This window comes from Idiotropiscis lumnitzeri, chromosome 6 (assembly GCF_059441095.1).
Source record: "Idiotropiscis lumnitzeri isolate Australia: NSW breed Sydney's pygmy pipehorse chromosome 6, RoL_Ilum_1.0, whole genome shotgun sequence".
Taxonomy (NCBI): domain Eukaryota; kingdom Metazoa; phylum Chordata; class Actinopteri; order Syngnathiformes; family Syngnathidae; genus Idiotropiscis; species Idiotropiscis lumnitzeri.
Genome location: NC_142396.1, coordinates 7155170 through 7174045, shown reverse-complemented (window position 1 = coordinate 7174045; position 18876 = coordinate 7155170). Strand labels below are relative to the sequence as shown.

Below are 18876 nucleotides of genomic sequence, written 5' to 3'. Positions count from 1 at the left end.
AGTCTAATACTGCGGTTATTAATCTTAGGTGGCGGCCATTTTGTCACTTGACCAATCATGGCTCACCTGTTCTGAGTCATTACATTTGGTCTAGTGACGTTCGCAAGATGAAACTTGATACATGTTTGTTCTTGTCATCTGTGTTTGCCAGCGACATTTAGTGACGGCAGAACAATCAAATTCACGTCCACTAGATGGCAGAAGGTACAATTCAACAGCGTGTCCAGCCGTTGTCAATTATAGCATAATGCTCTTTGCCAGTTAGCTCATACGCAGACACAGCTTGCATACTGAGGAAATAATTGTGAGTACATTGGGACAAGGATCATTATATCAGTAGTCAACACTTTTGGGGGCACTTTTGTTTGGTGGTGTCTTTTTCAAGGGAAAAATATAGTTAATCTAACAGCATATTGCGCATTGCATTCCATTGTGTTTTTTCAAGAGTTCGGCAGTTGACCATTTTTTACCGGTCAGTCCCCCGCCCTCCGACCACGTAAAAAAAAACCACAAAAAAACAAAACAAAAAAAAACAAACCATAAATCCACTTGTATTGATCATGATGTGAACACTTTCATGAATTACTATAGTTGCTTATTTTAGTTTCTCAGTATGCAAATACAGATTCCGAGTGTCACAGCTGTTGTTCATAGTCTCAAATATAAGTAAAACGATTGTATTTCAGCATGGCCAGTTGCAGACATGTGAATTAGTGGAGAGGTCTGTTGTGGGAGCAATGAGACGCTCTCATGCTGCAGCTGCAGTTAATGCATTTTTTTATACAATAGTGGAGAGTTTGTGCTGGTGAATCACAGGGGAGCTATTTACTAGTGCCTTGACGTGAAATTAAGAGGCGCCCTCCCTTTGATCAGAGCGACAGCGCTTAAAGTAGGACGGAAAGGTCAAGGAAAACAATGCTGTAATCAAGTTTTTTTGGTTTGGTGTTTTCACATTGAAATCAAGACATGTATTGGGGGAGGGAGGGGGTGGTGTTTCCAAATCATTGTCATTCTGAGAGTTTGTTTGGGGGTAATTACAAGATACAATACAACCTTCTCGTTTGCTTTGTTGACCCATTTTGATTTTGCCTTAGTGTATACTGCCATCTACTGGTCTCCATCAGTACAATCCTGAGCACACAAAAGCACACAATGGTGGATTCCCCTTTCATTTTAATTTTCCATAGTAACAAAAATACAAAATTGTTTTTTCTTCTTCAAAAATGTCTTACAGATCCACTTACATTGTTTGAACTACTGTTCCTTTTTCTTTCAAAGTGTAAAAAAGATTGAAAACAGTAAAAATACTTCATCTCATTTAAGTTAAATTAATGTTACAATTGGGCAGATTAAACAATAACATACTAGAAATGCATCAACATAACAGAACAGCAACATGTAGAAGAAAGCAATATTTTTTAAATGAACAGGAGAACACAAATTACTATAAATAGATGTACACTACGTATTAAACAAGATTCTTCCTGTGAAATGGGTTATTACAGAAAATAAACAGAAAAACAAGAACTCAGAAATAACAGGCAGGGGAAGGTCAGAATCAAGAGTCTGTCAGTTCACTAATATTTTCCATTAAAAAAAAAATGGCAGAGAAAGCTTCCTTGAGAAAACTCAAATATAGCTACCAGTCAGACGCGCTCAAGAGGAAGGCTAATTCTGTGATGCTGAGCATGAACAAGGGTGGAGGAGGCTTCTGGGATTAAACAGGAGTTGTGGAGGTATGAGGAATTGGTGTGGGAAGCCAAAACCTCCACCATGGCAGCCCTGCCCGTTTTTTTGTTTTGTTTTTTGTTCCTCCTCCACCCGGGAGTGGCGGGAATAGAAACTACAAGATCACAGAGTGGGATTAATTCCACACACGCCCACTCACACTCATCTTGATGCGCCGAGGTGAGGAACGTCTCCGGCGTCTTGGCTCCATCAAATCGAAATAAAGTGCTCTTTCTCTCTCGCTCTCTTTGACTCTTAAGCGCTTCATTGAGGTCAGCGGAGGGAAACACAAAAGGGAAAAAATAAATCGTACTCGTTTGCATCCTTTCTAACCTTCTACCTGCCGCCAAAATTTGAAAATGTCTCACAGTCTCCTTTTAAATGTATATAATAATAATAATAACTATTATTATTACAAGACAACAATGGTAACTTGTGAACAATGGCCAACACGTTTGTCAACCTTTTGCGCGTTTGAGGGTGTGAGAAATCTGCACAGTTGTCAAGGCAGGAGAAGCACGAATGCAAGACTGCCTTTGTGCATTATATGTGTGTGTGTTTGTGTGTGTGTGCGTGTGCATAGGAATGTGAGATAGGAAGCGAGAGAGGGAAGGAGTCCATCCAAGTACACATGTATGTACAGGTATGTAAGTGTGAGCGGCACTTCAGTACTTGGGTACTTTGGTATAATCCTCCTGGACGACACTCTTGCACAGGCACATGGAGAGGATCATCCCAAGAAGCTGGCGGGGGGAATAAAAAGGAGTCACAATTAAGTGTGTTGCAATGTAGCGTGTTACACATTGCGGCAAGTGGAACGTGTTGCGCTGCTGGCAGCAACATGTTTGGTTTTGTTTTCTTACTCAAGGGCTCCCTCTTCAGTTGTGAAATGTCCTTTACTTCGATAGTGCTGGGAATCTACTTCAGAATAAATTGTTTGGATTTAAAAAAGAAAAAAAAAAAGAAGCGATCAACATTGATCCTTTTAGTGAATGGCTGTAGCTGCAATTATGCCTCCACGGCATACTGCATGACCCTCCTAACATAAATCCATTGCGGAAAATAGGCAAGACGAGCCACACTTTCAGCCATTTGTAAAAGAAGCTGATATAAGGCAATACGCATGAATTTGATGTTTTTCGAAACAATTTCCATGAGATGTGTGGTGCCACCACATTACAACACTCTCAGGTAGGAAAACGTAGGAGGAGGAGGAGGAATCATCTATTTGCTCCTGTACTGCTATGAGGTCAAAATGGATGCATACCTCCACGACTGCCACTCCGACGCATATTCCAAGGATAACTCCACAGTTCTCCAAGAGCCATTTCTCCACATTGGTCATGCACCCCTGAGGAAGCCAGAAGAGGGGAAGCAGAGGAGAAAAAAAATTAACAAGGGATGAGTGATGACCACAACACCAAAATGAGCCTTCAAAAAGGCAGCTGACTTAAACAGATTTATTTTCAAATTTCCACTTTCACGTGACATTAACAGTCGTGTATTGAGTTCCTCTTCTGGGATTTGTTTTATTTTTCCAAATACAAAACACGTTTGTGAACAGTTTTTTCCCTGCAGCAATTTTTTTAACAATAATTTTCATCGGTTTTCATAGAAATTCACAATTCTTTCCTTTCAGAAAATGTGAAAATAAGTCCACCCTATTTTATCAATAATCTCCCCTGTTTGCAGCTGTCTTTAAGCAGCGGCAGTGCACACCAGCAGGGACTTCACGCACCATTAATTCCGTAGCAATATGTCATGATACAACGTGATGACATTGAGAGTGAAAGGGAAATATAGTAAGTCATAGTGGATGTGCAGGATAACTTGGGCCAATGAAAACTGCACAGCCAAAAATTGGCAAGACCTAAGCAAAAACTTGGAAAAAGCCGAAAAGACCAGCAGACTCAGCAAGAGCCCATACACAAATATTGCAGAATGCCAGCTGAGAACCTTCAATTTGTGCATGACACTAAATAAGAAATAAACAAACAAGTCGAAAGCGGCTGTACCGTTTGGTAGACAGGAAGATCAGAGGACAGGTGCTCACACAGGCCCTCCACCTTGATGTCAGTTCCAGGCATGGACTCGTTGCGACAGGAACACGAATAGAGGTGCTGCGAGGAGTTCTTAATCAGCATATTGTCAGACCAGTTGCCAGGCCCCGTCCACCCACAGCACTTCATCTGTGACGAGAGAGGAGAAGTGTGAGCTGAGTGGGTAGCGGATTGTTTCCTGAAGCGTGACAAAAATACACCTCATTTTACTGAGGTTGTCAAATGTCATTTTCCACAGTTTTAACCACTGCAAATATATTCCAGCTCCTTCAGTGAAGGTGAAAGCTCAACATACTACAGTAACAGAGTCAATGCCGAATGCATTGTTTGTAAACTTGGAAACACGATCAGCGTCGTCAACTCACCGTCCTCTGGACGTAGTCCCAAGTGTGCTCTGTGGTTTTGTTCTGGCCGGTGTAGTGGACGATCATGCCTTTGATGATGTTGGACATTTCATGTTTCAACTAGTAAACACAATGTAGAGTATTGATTAACATTCATAGATGGGCTGAATGATTTTGAAAAATAATCTAATGGTAATTTTAATTTTTTCTACTTCAATTTGAAATGGGATTACTTTTTCAAGGTCCTCTACCTGTTCTTTTTTCAATCAAACAGGCAATACATTAACCTGCAAATCTGCAAATACAATCAAGAAAATCAAACATGTTTTACACAAACGTTTTGGTCGGATGAATCATAAATTCAAATGAAAGACAGTTTGTTGTACTTTAATTAGAGTTGGTAACTTATGAAATAATTTGACTTGCATTCTTTTAAGATTTCTCTACAATAATGCTACCATCAATTCACCCAACAAGTGTGGCGTAAACATAAGGCAGCAAGTCAGAAATCAGATTAAAATACCAAACAAATCTGTGGCATATCAATTCAACTTTTCATGTAATTGTGTGAAATGTCTCGGGCACTCAACATAAATCAAGATGCATATAAAGTAAAGAAAATAATAAAGCCTACAGACCGCAATTAAGCAGTGCCCACTTCCAAATTTCGGCCTTTGTGATTTGAAAATTACATTCTACTACATTTTGCTGTTGATTTGAATTTGATACATTGTTGAGCTCTAATTCATTGCACAATAATTATTTTTAAGAAGGGTATGAATCTGTCCACATATAATGTATTCTGAATGGAAAAGACAAAAAACACACCCATGTCTTTGTGCCAACATCTAATATAAATGTTTCACTAGGCCACGCCTCCGGTGTTGTGGATCTGTCAGGTGCCACGCCGAACTGAAAAGCTGCGTAAATGCAGCCCGAGCGTCTGTTTGTGTGCAAGATCACACAGAGCTGCGGCAGCGTTGGGAGCCTTCAGAGCTCTTTTTGGAGATACAACCTCACCCTATTCTGGGAAAGGGGCACCGCCCTGCCCTGTGGTGAGCCTTAAACACAAGGAGCACGTCCAGGCTCATTGAGGCCGCGCACACACGCTCTTGCCGAAGAGCAGCAGCAGCAGCAGCAGTCTGCAGCCGTGCACGCACAAGGAAAGCGCTCAGTTGGCCTGCCTGGGAGTGGTCAAATACAACACACCCTCCACATGATGTGCAACGACACTAAGCCTGGTTGTTTTAGTTCTCCCTTAAATGAATGAGATCAGCACTTTTTAACATGATTTGGACAAATGTTATGTAGTTGGTAGTTCTGACGGCTCGATGTGTGGCAGTCAGTCGCCCATGTGCTATTAAGGACTAGCCTGACTGGCTGGGTGGTTGAGTGGTTAACGCTGCTTCTGGTAAAGCAGTATAGTGAATGAAAGGATGTTGTGTGTCATAAATTTTTGGCCAATTGCGCTTGCAGGTGCCTCACAAGTTAAAGGCCAGTCGCCCCCCCGCATCCTGTTAATTTGTTACTCATGCTCTTGATGTTGTGTTGAATGACTATTCATTAGCTTTTCTTTTACATGTATTTACACTTTAGTTCCTCTGATCTAAATCCACACATGCAACTGAGCATGATCTGGTCGCAAACTGAGAAAATCTGCAAAGAAATTTACCATGAGCTCATAATCAGGCATATGATGATTATTTGGTTTGTGTGTATTATGGGGTTTGTGTGTGTGTTTTTTTTAATGGCAAGGCAGTTGCAGCCCACCTCTGTTGGGGACACTGTACTCCCAAAGCCTAAGGATGACTTTCAAAATTTTGTTTTTTCCCTCACAAACAACTTTAGACAGAGGAAAATAGTTGACATGAATATATTTATCATTTCCATTTAGAAGAAAAAAGGCAGGTGAATATGTGATGATAAAACACTGCTGTATTTTACACTACTACTAAGACTTACATCATCTGGCGTACCACAAGCCTCAGCCTCACATTTGTTACAAAAAACAAAAAAACAAACAAAAAAAAAAAAAACATCCTGTGACTTTCTACTTGTCGAGCTATGAAACTGTTTCACCACAGGAAGCAGGTGGCTGACGCTCACAGCTGTGACATGAGGAAGCACAAACACCCGGCAGGCCACAGCTGCAGCAATGGGAGGAATTGATGGCGGGCAGCATTCTAAGCAGGGTTGAAAGACAACTAAAAGAAAACGGAAGAGAGTGTCTCACCCGATCTCTTTGGAAGTAGATGAGAACTCCAGCGGTCACTTGGGCGATAAGGATGAGCAGCAGACAGGTGAAATACTGTTGGGGAGAAACACAACGAGAATAACGTTCAACTGAGACCGCTCCAGTAGTTTGGTGGCACTCAAGCAAAATTACAATCTAAAAACCCAACTAGTACTGACAATAATAATAATAGCTCTGATTCATATTTTGCCTTCCAATGGACCCATTGAGGCTCAACACTGTCAGGCATCTTAACATTTAATTTTTAATCGTGTAGGACTTTCTTTTACATGATCTCTAAGGGTTTGGTACGTTTGTGCGATTGTTAAGAGGTCCAGTGGCAGCTGCTCACTGTCACTGGAAAAAAAAAAAAAAAGTAGGTCAACAACAGCTCTACAATTAACGGCCAACAGAAGAGGCCACGTACACCCCCCACCATAAACTCCATCTTACTGGCTTTTACCCTTGGCCCCCCGCCGACCCACCTCCGGCAGTCAACACATACATAAGTCGAGAGACTCGCGGCGCGATTGGCTTCAGTGTCAGCGGGAATTTGTCACGTGCTCTTAAGCAGGCATGTGGACCTGAAGCAGATGCAATACATGCACTTTTCTTGCAAGGAAACGTGCGGCTTCTATTCGAATGATAGCTTGAAATAACAGTCAATAGCACCAAGAGATGATTAACTACTATGGTCAATTTTGTGGACAAGAAGCATGGTTTTAGGGTTTCCTCTATTTCAGTATCATGGGGGAATGTAAAGGAATTACGGGAAGTAGAGACTAACATGACTAAATCAGGCTGACCATGGAGAGAGCGCTTTCATCCGGCCACCACACAACAAAACAATTAGTTAGCTTTTTGGTCATGACTATCATGCGGGGTGCCGCGAGATGTTGCATGACTTGCACATTTGTGGTTGGAGTAAAAAAAGGTCAACATGCATACAAGAGATTGCAGTCAGCATTGTTGTTGCTTTGTCAGGGATTTTAATGGATTAGGAGAATTGCTCTCGGAATGTGTTATAATTGAGTAGAATAACGGACAGTTTGCCACAAGTAGTAGCCAAGTAGTGCATTCCATTTTGCCTGATATTGACAGAAACCAACCAATATTTGGCAAACTTTCAAGGATTGTGTTTTAACATAATTACTGGGACAATTTTAAAGGATAATCAACCAAGGATGTTTTCTTGCTGCTGGTCAATCATCTCTTGGTCATCTGTGAGTTTGTTAGTTTAATCTAAAATTGGGCCATAAACTGTGAATGAAAACTCTCCCACTAAAAGATGGATTAAAGCCACCCATCGGCAATTTAACAAAAAGAAAATATTGTTTGTATCCGTATTCCATACTCACCAGACCAAGAAGACAACGAATTTCATAGATGGCTCCAATGCAGCCGAAGAAGCCCATGGCCATTGACAAGGACCCCACACCGATGAGGATGTAGGAAGCCACTTTAACTGTGTCTGATGATTCCTCTGTAAAAAAAATAAAATAAAATCATAAAAAATAAATAATGCTGTGTTTGTGGAATATGAATTTAGCAGGAAATAATGTTTTTATCCATGTCAGGGGGTGGCCAATTTGTCACCTGTTGTTGACTGAAAAATACATTGAAGCGTCTTGGGGCTCAGGAAACAACCAATCCTGGCCAATATGTTATCTGGGTTTCGTCATGTAACGCTTACAAACTGAGCCACAAATGAACAATTAATCAGAAGTGTCAAGACTAGTGGGGGTGCATGGAACATCCATCCATCCATTATCTGAACCGCTTCTCCTCACAAGGGTCGTGGATGTGCTGGAGCTTATCCAAGCTGTCTTCGGGCATTTGGCGGGGTGCACCCTGAACTGGTTGCCAGACAATGACAGGGCACACAAAGACAATCATCAATCAACAATCTTCTGCTCTCGCACTCACACATAGGGTCAATTTAGAGTGTTCAATCAACCTGCTCTGCATGTTTTCGGAATGAGGGAGGAAACCGGAGTACCCGGACAAAACCCACGCAGGCATGGGGGGAACACAGGAAGGCCGGAGCCGAAATCAATCCCACCGCCTCTGTACTGCGAGGCCATCGTGCTAACCAGTTGTCCACTGTGCCACCCTTGCATAGAACATATTGTCAAGAAAATTTTTGACTTGACTTCCGCTTTAAGTAAGGATCCAAACTGCACTACGAGTCTTTGGGATAAGCAGCCACACCCCAAACGTTGCTCTTCTTTTTCTCTTGTAACCACAGAAAAAGTTTCCAAACTATCTGAGCTGAGATGGAATCCTTATTCACACGCAAGACAATTTGATATGGATAGTCAGAGTGAGCAAAAAATAAATAAATAAATAAGGGGGAGGAGAGGATTCTCAGTGCAAACAGAGTGACATACTTCCCTCCTCCAAAAAACATTATCAGCCTGCAGAAAATTGAAGCAAGACAAGTAAAATATGTAGTAAGATTAATTGATTGCCGTCTTTGGAACGGTGAGAGAATGAAATGGAAGATTGGATTGGGTTGCAGAGGAGATAAACCACAGCCAGTGTGAGGCCATGTGTTATCTGTGTTTTTAAAGAGGGGAAAAAAAAAAAACACAAAAAACCGAAACGAAGCACCGTGGAACATTTCCAGGCTGGAACAAACTGGCAAGAATCAGATAATTCACTCCACGTTGTTGAGACGAGCCTGGCAGCTGCAGCAGCTCATCCACGGCTGCCCTTTACTGCTTCTTGGCAACCGACTACATATACAATTCTTCTCAATTATCTGCTGATGCTTTACATGGTTGTGTGTTGGTGTCATTAAAGCAGACATGATAAAAATAAGCGATATACTCTAAACTCAGTAATACGAGACTGCTCACAAATCTTCCCACATAAATCCGTCTGACACACACTACACTACATTACTTTACTGGTTGTCTTTAGCACCTGGCCAAGCCTCAGGAAATGACACTTATTTTAATTACACTTTGAGTTAAAAAAAAAAAAAAAGGTTTCTCTGGCAACACAATGGAAGGAGAGTTCTCCCACAACACCGACATTTGAGCCTACAAGGCAACTGTATGTTTCCCTAAATCAATCGCTACAAGAAGCTCAATAAAGCATAAAAACATTCAACCGCTAAGGATTACATGAGTGGAATAATCACGAAAATTAAGAAATCGGGTAGCTCTTTATCATGACTGTCGCTTTTATCTGTTTACTGCTCCTAATACGTGACGTTTTATGGGACAGTTTGTCTCTTCTTAAAAGAAAACGCTTGTTAAATTTCTAGTGAAGTATTTCCTCTTAGGCCCTCTGCCAAGTGTACCTCATCTGTGGGGTGAACTATATTTCATCGACTTCCTGCCGTCTTCCTCCGTGCTAAAAACACGAGCATGGCTCGAGTCAGAAAGTGTTGGCCTCTGTACTATAATTTTCCATAATGCGTTGAGCCTCACTTCCAGGCAAGTCTCGTCTAAAATAGTTTGGCTTGGTTTTCATGAACTTGCCACACGTGTCATGGGGTCCTTTGAGAAAGTGGCCGATGGAGAGAGGAGGGATTGGTATTGCAGATCTTACTGGAAATACAACCAGAGCGCCAGCAAACATGCACTTGGAGAATAGTGAGGGTTGTACGTTTTTACAAATAATTACCATGAAGACGTTTGGCTTTCTAAATATTCTCCTGTGGAGGGTGTCTGAAAATCTGTTTTGCTCCACTCTCTAGCTGGGGAAAGCCGAGTGTGAGGGAAGGAGAGAAAATGCTTTTTTGACATCAAAACATTCCCAGTGTCTTTTTGCCTCCAGTTATTGAAGCAGCAACACATGCTTCTATTTATATCGCGTATAATGAATGGAAACAGAAGACAAAGAGATCCTGTTTATGTACAGCAATGGTGCAACTTCAGAGACTACTGTGGATCAATAAACTTAGCTGGACAAAGCAATTTTTTTTCTATGCACAGCAGCAGGGTGCTTTCAGTGAGGTCAGTATTCTTGGACAAGGGGGTGAACAGGTTGGAAAGCGTATGGAGGGGGGTTCCCTAAGTCCCATATGCAACAGGAGGAAGGGTCGCTACAATCTTTGGAGCAACAGATGGATTATCATAACAGTGCTGCTGGTTTGTGAGGGGAACACAAATATTATAATTCTTTTTATGTGTTTGATGCCTAGAGGGGTGATAAGCAAACAGATTCTCCCGCAGGAAGAAGACAACACTCGAATATGACGAGTTCAGGACACTAAGGTCAATCTTGGTTGGTCTTTGTCAATGCTTAAAATTCATGACTCAACTGGAAAGATATTCAAACATAGGTCGATATGCTTTAAATCGCAGAAATTGATCTCAGAAATCATGGTCCAGGAGTGTGAGTCTAAGACTGATCTAGTTAAAAATGATACATGCGTTAAAAATTCTGGCAGTGTGCTATGAATACATGAGAGAAAATTCACTCAGCCCTTGTTCGCAGGAGATTGTTGAAAGTCATGGTTGGGTTGTTCCAAGGCCAGCAAACACTGGTCAAGTACACGAAATAATTTTAAAATATTTTTTTACACTTCAATTAACGGAAACAACGGCCGTCATTTATGGTCATTACTTTTGAGGATCATGGTGGATACAGTCAACTGATCAGCGGTTTGCAAATTATTTGTTGTGGAATTTTTTTTTTGAGTTTCTAATATTTCAAAGTAAAACAATTGAACTCCCAGTCTTGGTTTCTAAAGTAGTTCCAGCAGACACATAAGGTTAAGTACACTTTGTAAAGAGTCGCAGTTACCTCGTGGACTCAAAATGAAACGACCAAAATAGAATATTTTTCTGCCGATGTATTGTCATATTATGGACGCCGTAGAACTTGACTAAATGGTATTGTGTTGTAATTTCATTCTGTCCGTTTAATGGTAACAAAAAAAAGTGGTGCATTTTAAGAGTATAAAAAGCTCTCGTTTACATGGGGGTGTCGGCATGTCACGAACAGGAAGCAAAAAAAGAAATCCCTGCAAGAATTTAGCTTTCAAACTATAACGGGTAGAACAGTAAATTTTCAACTTTGGGGAGAAGGAAACTTTGCTACTACAAAGCAAAGATACATCTGGAATGAATATAGCAAAAGTGTGGCTGTAGAGATTTATACGAGATGACTTTCCATCCTGGCTTCCTGTCAGCCAAAGCTACAATTTGGTTTCATTATTTCCTTTTTTTTTTTGTTCTTTTAAACATTTTTAGCATTGTGCTGATAATGTTCTCGTATTCAACGCTGTGGAAGCTTTAGCTCCTTGGGTACAAATATAACTGCGACGACATCTGTGGGGGTGTGAATTGTGTGTTGAGAGCTACTGGGTTCAAGGTACAACTCCCCATGGAAACGAGAAGCTATTCTCTGTCATAAGACTAAACAACTTGAGAAGTCTTGAAATGGTGAGCTCTTCACTGAGTTTTTGTGTTCTTACAAGAAAATAAAGGGACTATTAAAAAGGAAGTTAAGAAGTCATCATGTTTCATTTAGGTGCTTTTCTGGGTTTGGTGTGAACATTTTTACATGGTTCCTCTGCACAAAGCCTCTTGGGAGGCGATCTGAATATGTTGCGCAGAATAGGCAGTCTCCAGTCAGCAGAACTGACACGGGTCAAACGATCTGCATATTTACGGAGCATTATCACACCAGGACGTGGGAGTTGGGAGGGAGTAAGGGCGTGTGTTTAGGCACTTACGTAGAACAGCAATGAAACTCTGGTTATCAAACAGAACCCACAGTCCAAAGCCCATGATCAACGCTCCAAAGACCTGCAAAGGCAAATACAGTAGAGAAGAGTCAAGCACTATCGACTGATGTTGAAATTACGCTGTTGTTGGGCTGCCTTCAACAGAGGCAACTCTTGATTATGCAGCCAGTTACATCTGGGATTAATCCAATTCTCTTCAAAAAGAAAAACAGCTGGAAATAGGACAATGTGACGAACAAGCTCAGAGCCTTCTTATTCCAACGGTCATGTTAAGAAACCACTTTTTGGGATTTTGTGTGGAACAGCCCCAAAACCTTTTGTTCACTACTAATTAGGTCATGAAGTTCAGTGCAGACCCTTGATGTGATGATAATGATGGTTCTTGTTAGGCAGTTGAGGGGCACCGTGCTTGGGGGTGTGGGGCAGTAGATGGGTGCTTGCGGAACCCCTCCCTAGCACGTGAGCAATAATTAAAGCCCTGGTTAAGAGGTGTTCATTTAGTGGGCCTATCGAGCTCCCGGCAGTCATCATTAGCCCACCAGTTCCTGGCGTCCACTAAAGTTTACACATGGACAAACAGCAACACACACTTCCTAAGACACACACATCAAAAACTTTCGTTCAGGGATACAAACTCGTTGGAAGTCCAGACATCCTCACAGAATCCATTTTAAGAGTCTTGTTTTTATCTGGCCCTGACTACATGTGGTGCCCCGTCAGAACAAGATGGCAATAAAACTTAATAAACAATCTGCAGCGCTCGAGACCAGCCAGCGCTGACGCCATGTTTAACGTTTCACCGCCAGTCAAAGCAAACGGGACATTTGGTGCTCCGTTAATCGAGTTATGTTTAGCGGCTATTCAATCACGACGATCACCGTGAGGGATGTGCTTTACCTTGCCAGTGACCAAGGCTTTTTCAATTTCTACCTCGTCATCACTCCGCACTAATGTCTTTCGTGTGCATGTCACATTTCAAATCTTTGTGTGGACACACACTTTTGATTCCAAATTGGATTTGCAAGCACAATTAACTTGCAGTTCGGGTAAACATCTTCTGCTATGATTAGATCTGTGAGGGGGTCTTTAAAAGCCTCCAATAACACACAAGAAAAGTCACAAGATTTGTCACTAGTCCCATTTTTTTTTGTCTCAGGGGACTCTGAATACTTGCTAAACATAGTTACAAAGTCAAGTCATGGTGGCAATGCCGCGTTCCACCACACAGCAGGAAAACATTAGACTAAATACAGTACTAAGGATAACTTTAAACAAGTAAAACAGGACCGAATGTGTGATTGTGAATCGGTGCATACTTACAAAGAAAATGAGATTGAAGAGGAAGAGAAAGTACTTGATGACGGTGATGCATCCTTTGGCCATGGTTGCGATTCTGCGAGACAGAAGTAAACACAGTGCAGTGGTTACATTTAATTTTGGATCGCCAAAGTGAGCGAGAAACATAAAAACACAGATAGAAAAGAGATAATTATACAAAGGCAGTTACCCGGGAGAAGGTCAAACCCAAACCACGTAGAAAGAACAACGGAAAAAATCAGAAATTCAACACTCAGAGACTTTTTTTTTCCCATGAGCCAACCTCCATGCAAACAGCTCCGATATGGGCCTGTGGTGTCCTTTAAGATATCTTAATCATTCCGACAGATTATGAGATCAACAATGTCAAGAGTTTTTTTTTTTTTTTTTAAGTTTCAAAAGTCTAGATCAGCCAGAAAAGACACAATAGTGACGAAGCATGCTAATGCCATGTCATCAAAAGCAAACGCAAGCCAGGTTTACTTGGTGCAACAAGTTTGCAAAACAGTAATCAGCGTGGCTCGATGACGTACAAGCCTAAAAAAGTGGAACCAGAGCAGTAAGACAATAAAAAGTTTGGACATGTTAAAGTGACATCTGCTTCGCAACTATTTTGCTACTCTGTCACAGTCGCATAAGGATGACTGCACAAGTCTACATGTATGACTGCATCTCAGTAGCTTCTCCATGAGCAAAACTTTCCTTGTGAGAAACAGCTGTAGGCCAAACAGCAGGCACACTTTCTGGAGCTCCCTAGCAACAGGATGAGAAGGCAGTGCTCCAAAAGTGCTAAATAAATATTTACCATAGCCAGACCTTTCCCTTCATTGGGTACACAAAATATGACTAGCAAATGTGGCTAATTGAGAACACGAGGTTGCTTAAAAGACAATTGCTCAATAATCAATTTTTACATACAAAGGCACTAAATCGTTACTGCATTTACAGGAAATACTTAACACATGACTTGACAAAGTCACTGTGTTAATCTATCACCTGATGGGCCAATAGTTCATTTTTTAACAAGACAATAGTAACTGTTTGGAGAAGAAAACATTTGCTGTTCTTTTAATGAACATATTATTGGCATGATAACAGAATCGTTTAAGTAATTTTTCTTCTATGTCGATTCTCAGTCACCAAGATCATTGAAATGTTGAACCAGGGCAACTTGACTCATCTTCTTTTTTTTTTTTTTGCATTTGTCATGTTTAATTCTTGTTCTCCGAAAGCGTTCAAACTGAGCCTACTATGCTGTTTGGCTAAAAGAAAATATTGCCCAGTTCTGAACAAAACTGCTGCTGTCGTAGGATCATTTACAAGCTTGTGGTTTTGCCTTGACTTTCAGCACCATGGGCTGTGGTCACTTACTGACCAGTCATAAATTTCAGTAATAATATATGTCATAAAATGGTTCATTTTTTCGCAAGTAAACAAAAATTGTATAATCACCATAAAACATTTGACTTGTGAAAAGAGCATCTGGTGGCTAGATGACCTAAATAGCGACAATTTTGTGCTGAACCCTGGCATACAAAGCCTACATCACACAACTGATAGTCATGCAAGAATATAATCCTCAAAGAAGATTTTCTTTGCGGATTGATGGACTGCAGGAGTGTAGATTAAAATGGTTTAGCGATGATTCACATTGTTAGTAAACAGAGCCCTTTACGAAAACGGGCCTCGGACAATGTGCCATAACGCAACATGTTAGATGGGTTACCGGCGTAGCTTCAAAGAGAGTAATGAACAGCCACTTTAATCACTTTTCACTTTTTAGCAGTAGGATTCTTCAATAGTGATGAATATGTGTCATCTGAAATGCAAATAGTTCAGTCGAAGGGAACTTTCTCCTTATCAAATAAATAAATAATTCTTCTGTAGTAGGACGGAAGGATTAATTGCATTTGCAATAAAAATTTTTGTTGCTGAGAGCAAAGCGGAGGGCAAGATGGCAAACCGAATGCTGCTGTACTAACATTCAGCCGTGCAACATTTCCATTTTCGAACATTTTGATCTTTTTCACTTTGCTAGATTAACAAAATTTTCCTAGTGTGGAAAAAAGACTCACCGTGTACATGTGTTGTGCATTTTGTGATGTTTGGGCTGCTCACGTATGTTGGAGTGAGTGTGTGTGGACATGTCTGCGTGATGCGTGTGGCCGTTGTAAGGGTTGACTTTGATTTACGCGTCTCCGAAGTTTGAGCGCACACACAGAGACGATAGCGTGCGGCTACTTGAACCATGATAAATCAAAACGCATCCATGCGAAGTTGTCAAGCAGTCAAATATCAAGAGGATGAATTCGACCGTATGTTTCGGAGCAAAGACAGTCAAAAAGATGTTTAATGATGAGATGCTACCGAATAGTAAAGCCTGCTGGCGCTCATTCGTTCACGTCAAACGTAAACATTATCTTACTTATCCTACCTGTTGACATTTGTGCTGCTACAAACTGAAAAGCTGTAAGTTTTAATTTTGTTTTATTTACTTATTTATCCATACGATGAGTTGAGTGAGTGATTTAAGAAATAAAGTCCACGTTTCCATACTGTATCATGTTTCATAAAACAAAGTGATAAGTAGGAAGTGGTAAAGCTACGGGCTTGTTTGCATTATTGTTTTAATTTGCACTTTAGTTTTTGCCTTTTTTGACACCACACTTGTGTGGCAGAATTATTTTGTCTTGGTGATCCATTTGCATTTACCTCAGAATCCTATAATACACAACAGATATGGTATTATTTGTTGTAACAAAGATTAACTGTTCAAAAATCATTAAAAAGGACCTAAGAAGAAAAAAAAAAAAATCGCAGACGCAATTTGGAGGGAAAAAAAATTCAATTATATTATTTTCCATAATCGAATTGGGAGCATATGATGCACTAATCAAACATTTTTAAGAGCATTTCCCTTGACAATTCCCATTCGCTTTTGTTTTTGGAGTTCCCCACCCCTGTATTACAGGCAGCATGAGTGGCAGATGGCAGAATGTCTAACGGACCCAGCATGGATCAAACACAGCCCTGAAGGCAATAGGTCTCGACCTACCTTCATCCACTGCTGTTGTATCAATATCTGACCCATTTAAACATCTGTCAAGCCTGTACTCTGGCATGACCCTCCAACACTAACCTGGTTTTTAAAAAAAGCCTTTAATACGGTCATAGAATCCTGCTTCAACACGAGATGTAGTTTAATGTCCTCACTAGCGTGGTCATTAGTAGTGCAGTTGGTCACAAAACAGGCAACCAGTTCGGGGTGAGCCTATCACTGAGTCGTCTTCCCAGCTTCCCTGTGACCCTGAACAGGGGATGTGATTGAAAAACAAATGATTGGATGAAGATTGTATCTATAAAAGGTAAGCGAAAAGGCTTCTGGGGTGATATCATCTGGAGGTTGTTTAAGTGTGTGATGTCATGGGAAATGTGTAGACAATGATTCATCAGTGGTGACAAAGAGGGGGCTCCCAAACACCAGCTATGAGATTCTGAAAGGGTTTTGCCATTACAATCTCACACCATTTCAAAACCGGAAGACATCATGGTTTAGATTGCTCAACAGAGTCTGCTGATCAACCACACAAAATAAAATAAAAAAATTTTAAAAATCCACTGAAGTACCCTGGGTTGCCATGTCGCAACTGCTGTTTCATTAAAGGAAATACCGTAGGCAGCAGTTTAGAAGAGTGATTAAAGTTTTTAGGGCACAAACCACTATTTCAGAGAGTTGCTTAAAAGAGGCCTAAAAAAAATCATTATGATGCAATTTAGCACTACATCACTGCAAACAACAATAACCACACTATTAAGTCAATACCTCAAAAGCGTTAACTCTGGAGATTAATTCATTTTTTTCAGATCAATTAAATAGTTTATCTCAGTTTGATTTACTTCAAAAATAATTTGCATACTTTGCAAATATTGTACCATACAAGCTGTACATCCTTAGCACATCATCTCAGAACAAAACACCCTGCTCAAGTTACCACCAGGCCTTGCAAACCAACATTGCTTAAGTGGGCAGTTTTGAGAAAAATGCCCGTAAAGACGACCCCGTTTAGATCATATTCAAGAATCAAAGAAAGCTATTAGAACGGTCTTTGAATTAAATATACTTCATATTTGGTGATTTTGCATTGAATCCAAGATATTATTCAAGTAAATATCTGTTACAAGCTTCACAAAAAATACAACTAGAAAAATGTGATTGATGGCAATTAATCATGGAATTTTATGTGGTTAATTAGTTACAAATGAAATCACTTGACAGCACTAATATATATATATATATATATATACATATATATATATATATATATATATATATATACACACACACACACACACACGCTTATATATTAGAATATATTAAGAAATGGGATGCAGCTCGTTTACTGTGAAGCCAAACGAAGTGGTTGATGTAATTTTAAGTATTTCAGTGTACAATACAGTTAAAAAAAAAGACATCCGAAGTTAGTTAAAAAGACAACCAAAAAGCGCCTACATGTAACGTTGACGTCCTGCTGAGTTAGACACTCTTGCGTCGGGCTTCATGAGCTTCAAAAGTTGTTTAACGAGATTATAGAATCAATACGCCAAAATTCTCGACACAGCAGTCAACGCGTTAACATTGGGACAAAAAAAAAAGTTTAATTCACGCGCAAGGAACGACGAAAAATACGACAAGAGCAACAAAGTACAGTACACATTTAAATAATGGTGGTTACAATCCAATAATGTCAAGAAACACTTACTTGGTAACTTTCAAATCACCGAGTTTAGGTCGACAGTCTTCGGACAAGCGTGTGAGGGATTCCAACGGCTTGCTTGCTCGCTCGCTTGCTGGTAAGAACTGAGAACGTGTGCGCGACTGCGCGTGCGTGTCCTGGGAAGAGCTCACTTGCTCACAGGCACGCGCACACCCGCGCGTGGCCGACTTTGTTTAACCCACTCCTGTCCGTTCACGACTGACAGCATTCAAGGCCACATATTTCATTTGGAGTTTTCAATACTGGGCGAATAACTAGGTTAAATCAACTACATTGTCATATTGTTACAAAAATAAATATATGACTTCACTGCAACTTCCTCGTTAGTTTAGTGGCTAGTATCTTCGCCTGTCAGCGGAAATGTTCAACTTCACTGTAATAGCCTTAAAGTTCGGCATTTTTGTTTTAAATGAATAGCCTATATTGTAATTAATGGCCCTAATGTGTGTTTATTTTATTTAACTCAAACTGGTAACACTGAAAAAGTTAAAAAGACCCTTGTGCGTTGAAATTAAAATAGAAAATGACCAAAAAAGGACTCTGCTTTTGAGGTGTGACGAAGTTATTTCTGAATTCTTATTTTTTTTTACTTCCAACCACTCAAAATGTTCACGGGGTCAGACTTATCCATACGTAAATATTTTTTTATGCCCTCTATGGACCAAAACAGCAGTATTATGTAAAACTCAACTAACTAAACTTTAAATGCTTT

General features: G+C 40.4%; 1 protein-coding gene across 1 annotated transcript; it reads right to left on the bottom strand.

Moving 5' to 3' along the window:
• Positions 1–1156: 1156 nt before the first annotated feature.
• Positions 1157–18318, bottom strand: cd82b (CD82 molecule b). The gene is made up of 9 exons (XM_088299509.1): positions 18150–18318; positions 13393–13465; positions 12061–12133; positions 7724–7848; positions 6366–6440; positions 4154–4252; positions 3744–3917; positions 2996–3079; positions 1157–2471 (listed from the first exon to the last, which is right to left on the bottom strand). The coding sequence occupies exons 2-9, from the start codon at positions 13453–13455 to the stop codon at positions 2394–2396; spliced, it is 771 nt and encodes a 256-aa protein (XP_088155635.1). The 5' UTR covers positions 13456–13465; positions 18150–18318; the 3' UTR covers positions 1157–2393.
• Positions 18319–18876: the final 558 nt, after the last annotated feature.

Coding starts and splice junctions, on each gene's coding strand:
- cd82b (XM_088299509.1), bottom strand. CDS start 13,455: ATGGCCAAAGGATGCATCACCGTCATCAAGTACTTTCTCTTCCTCTTC. Junction 4,253..6,365: donor TCTACTTCCAAAGAGATCGG/GTGAGACACTCT, acceptor TGTGTTTACTAG/TTGAAACATGAAATGTCCAA. Junction 2,472..2,995: donor TCGGAGTGGCAGTCGTGGAG/GTATGCATCCAT, acceptor TCCCCCCGCCAG/CTTCTTGGGATGATCCTCTC.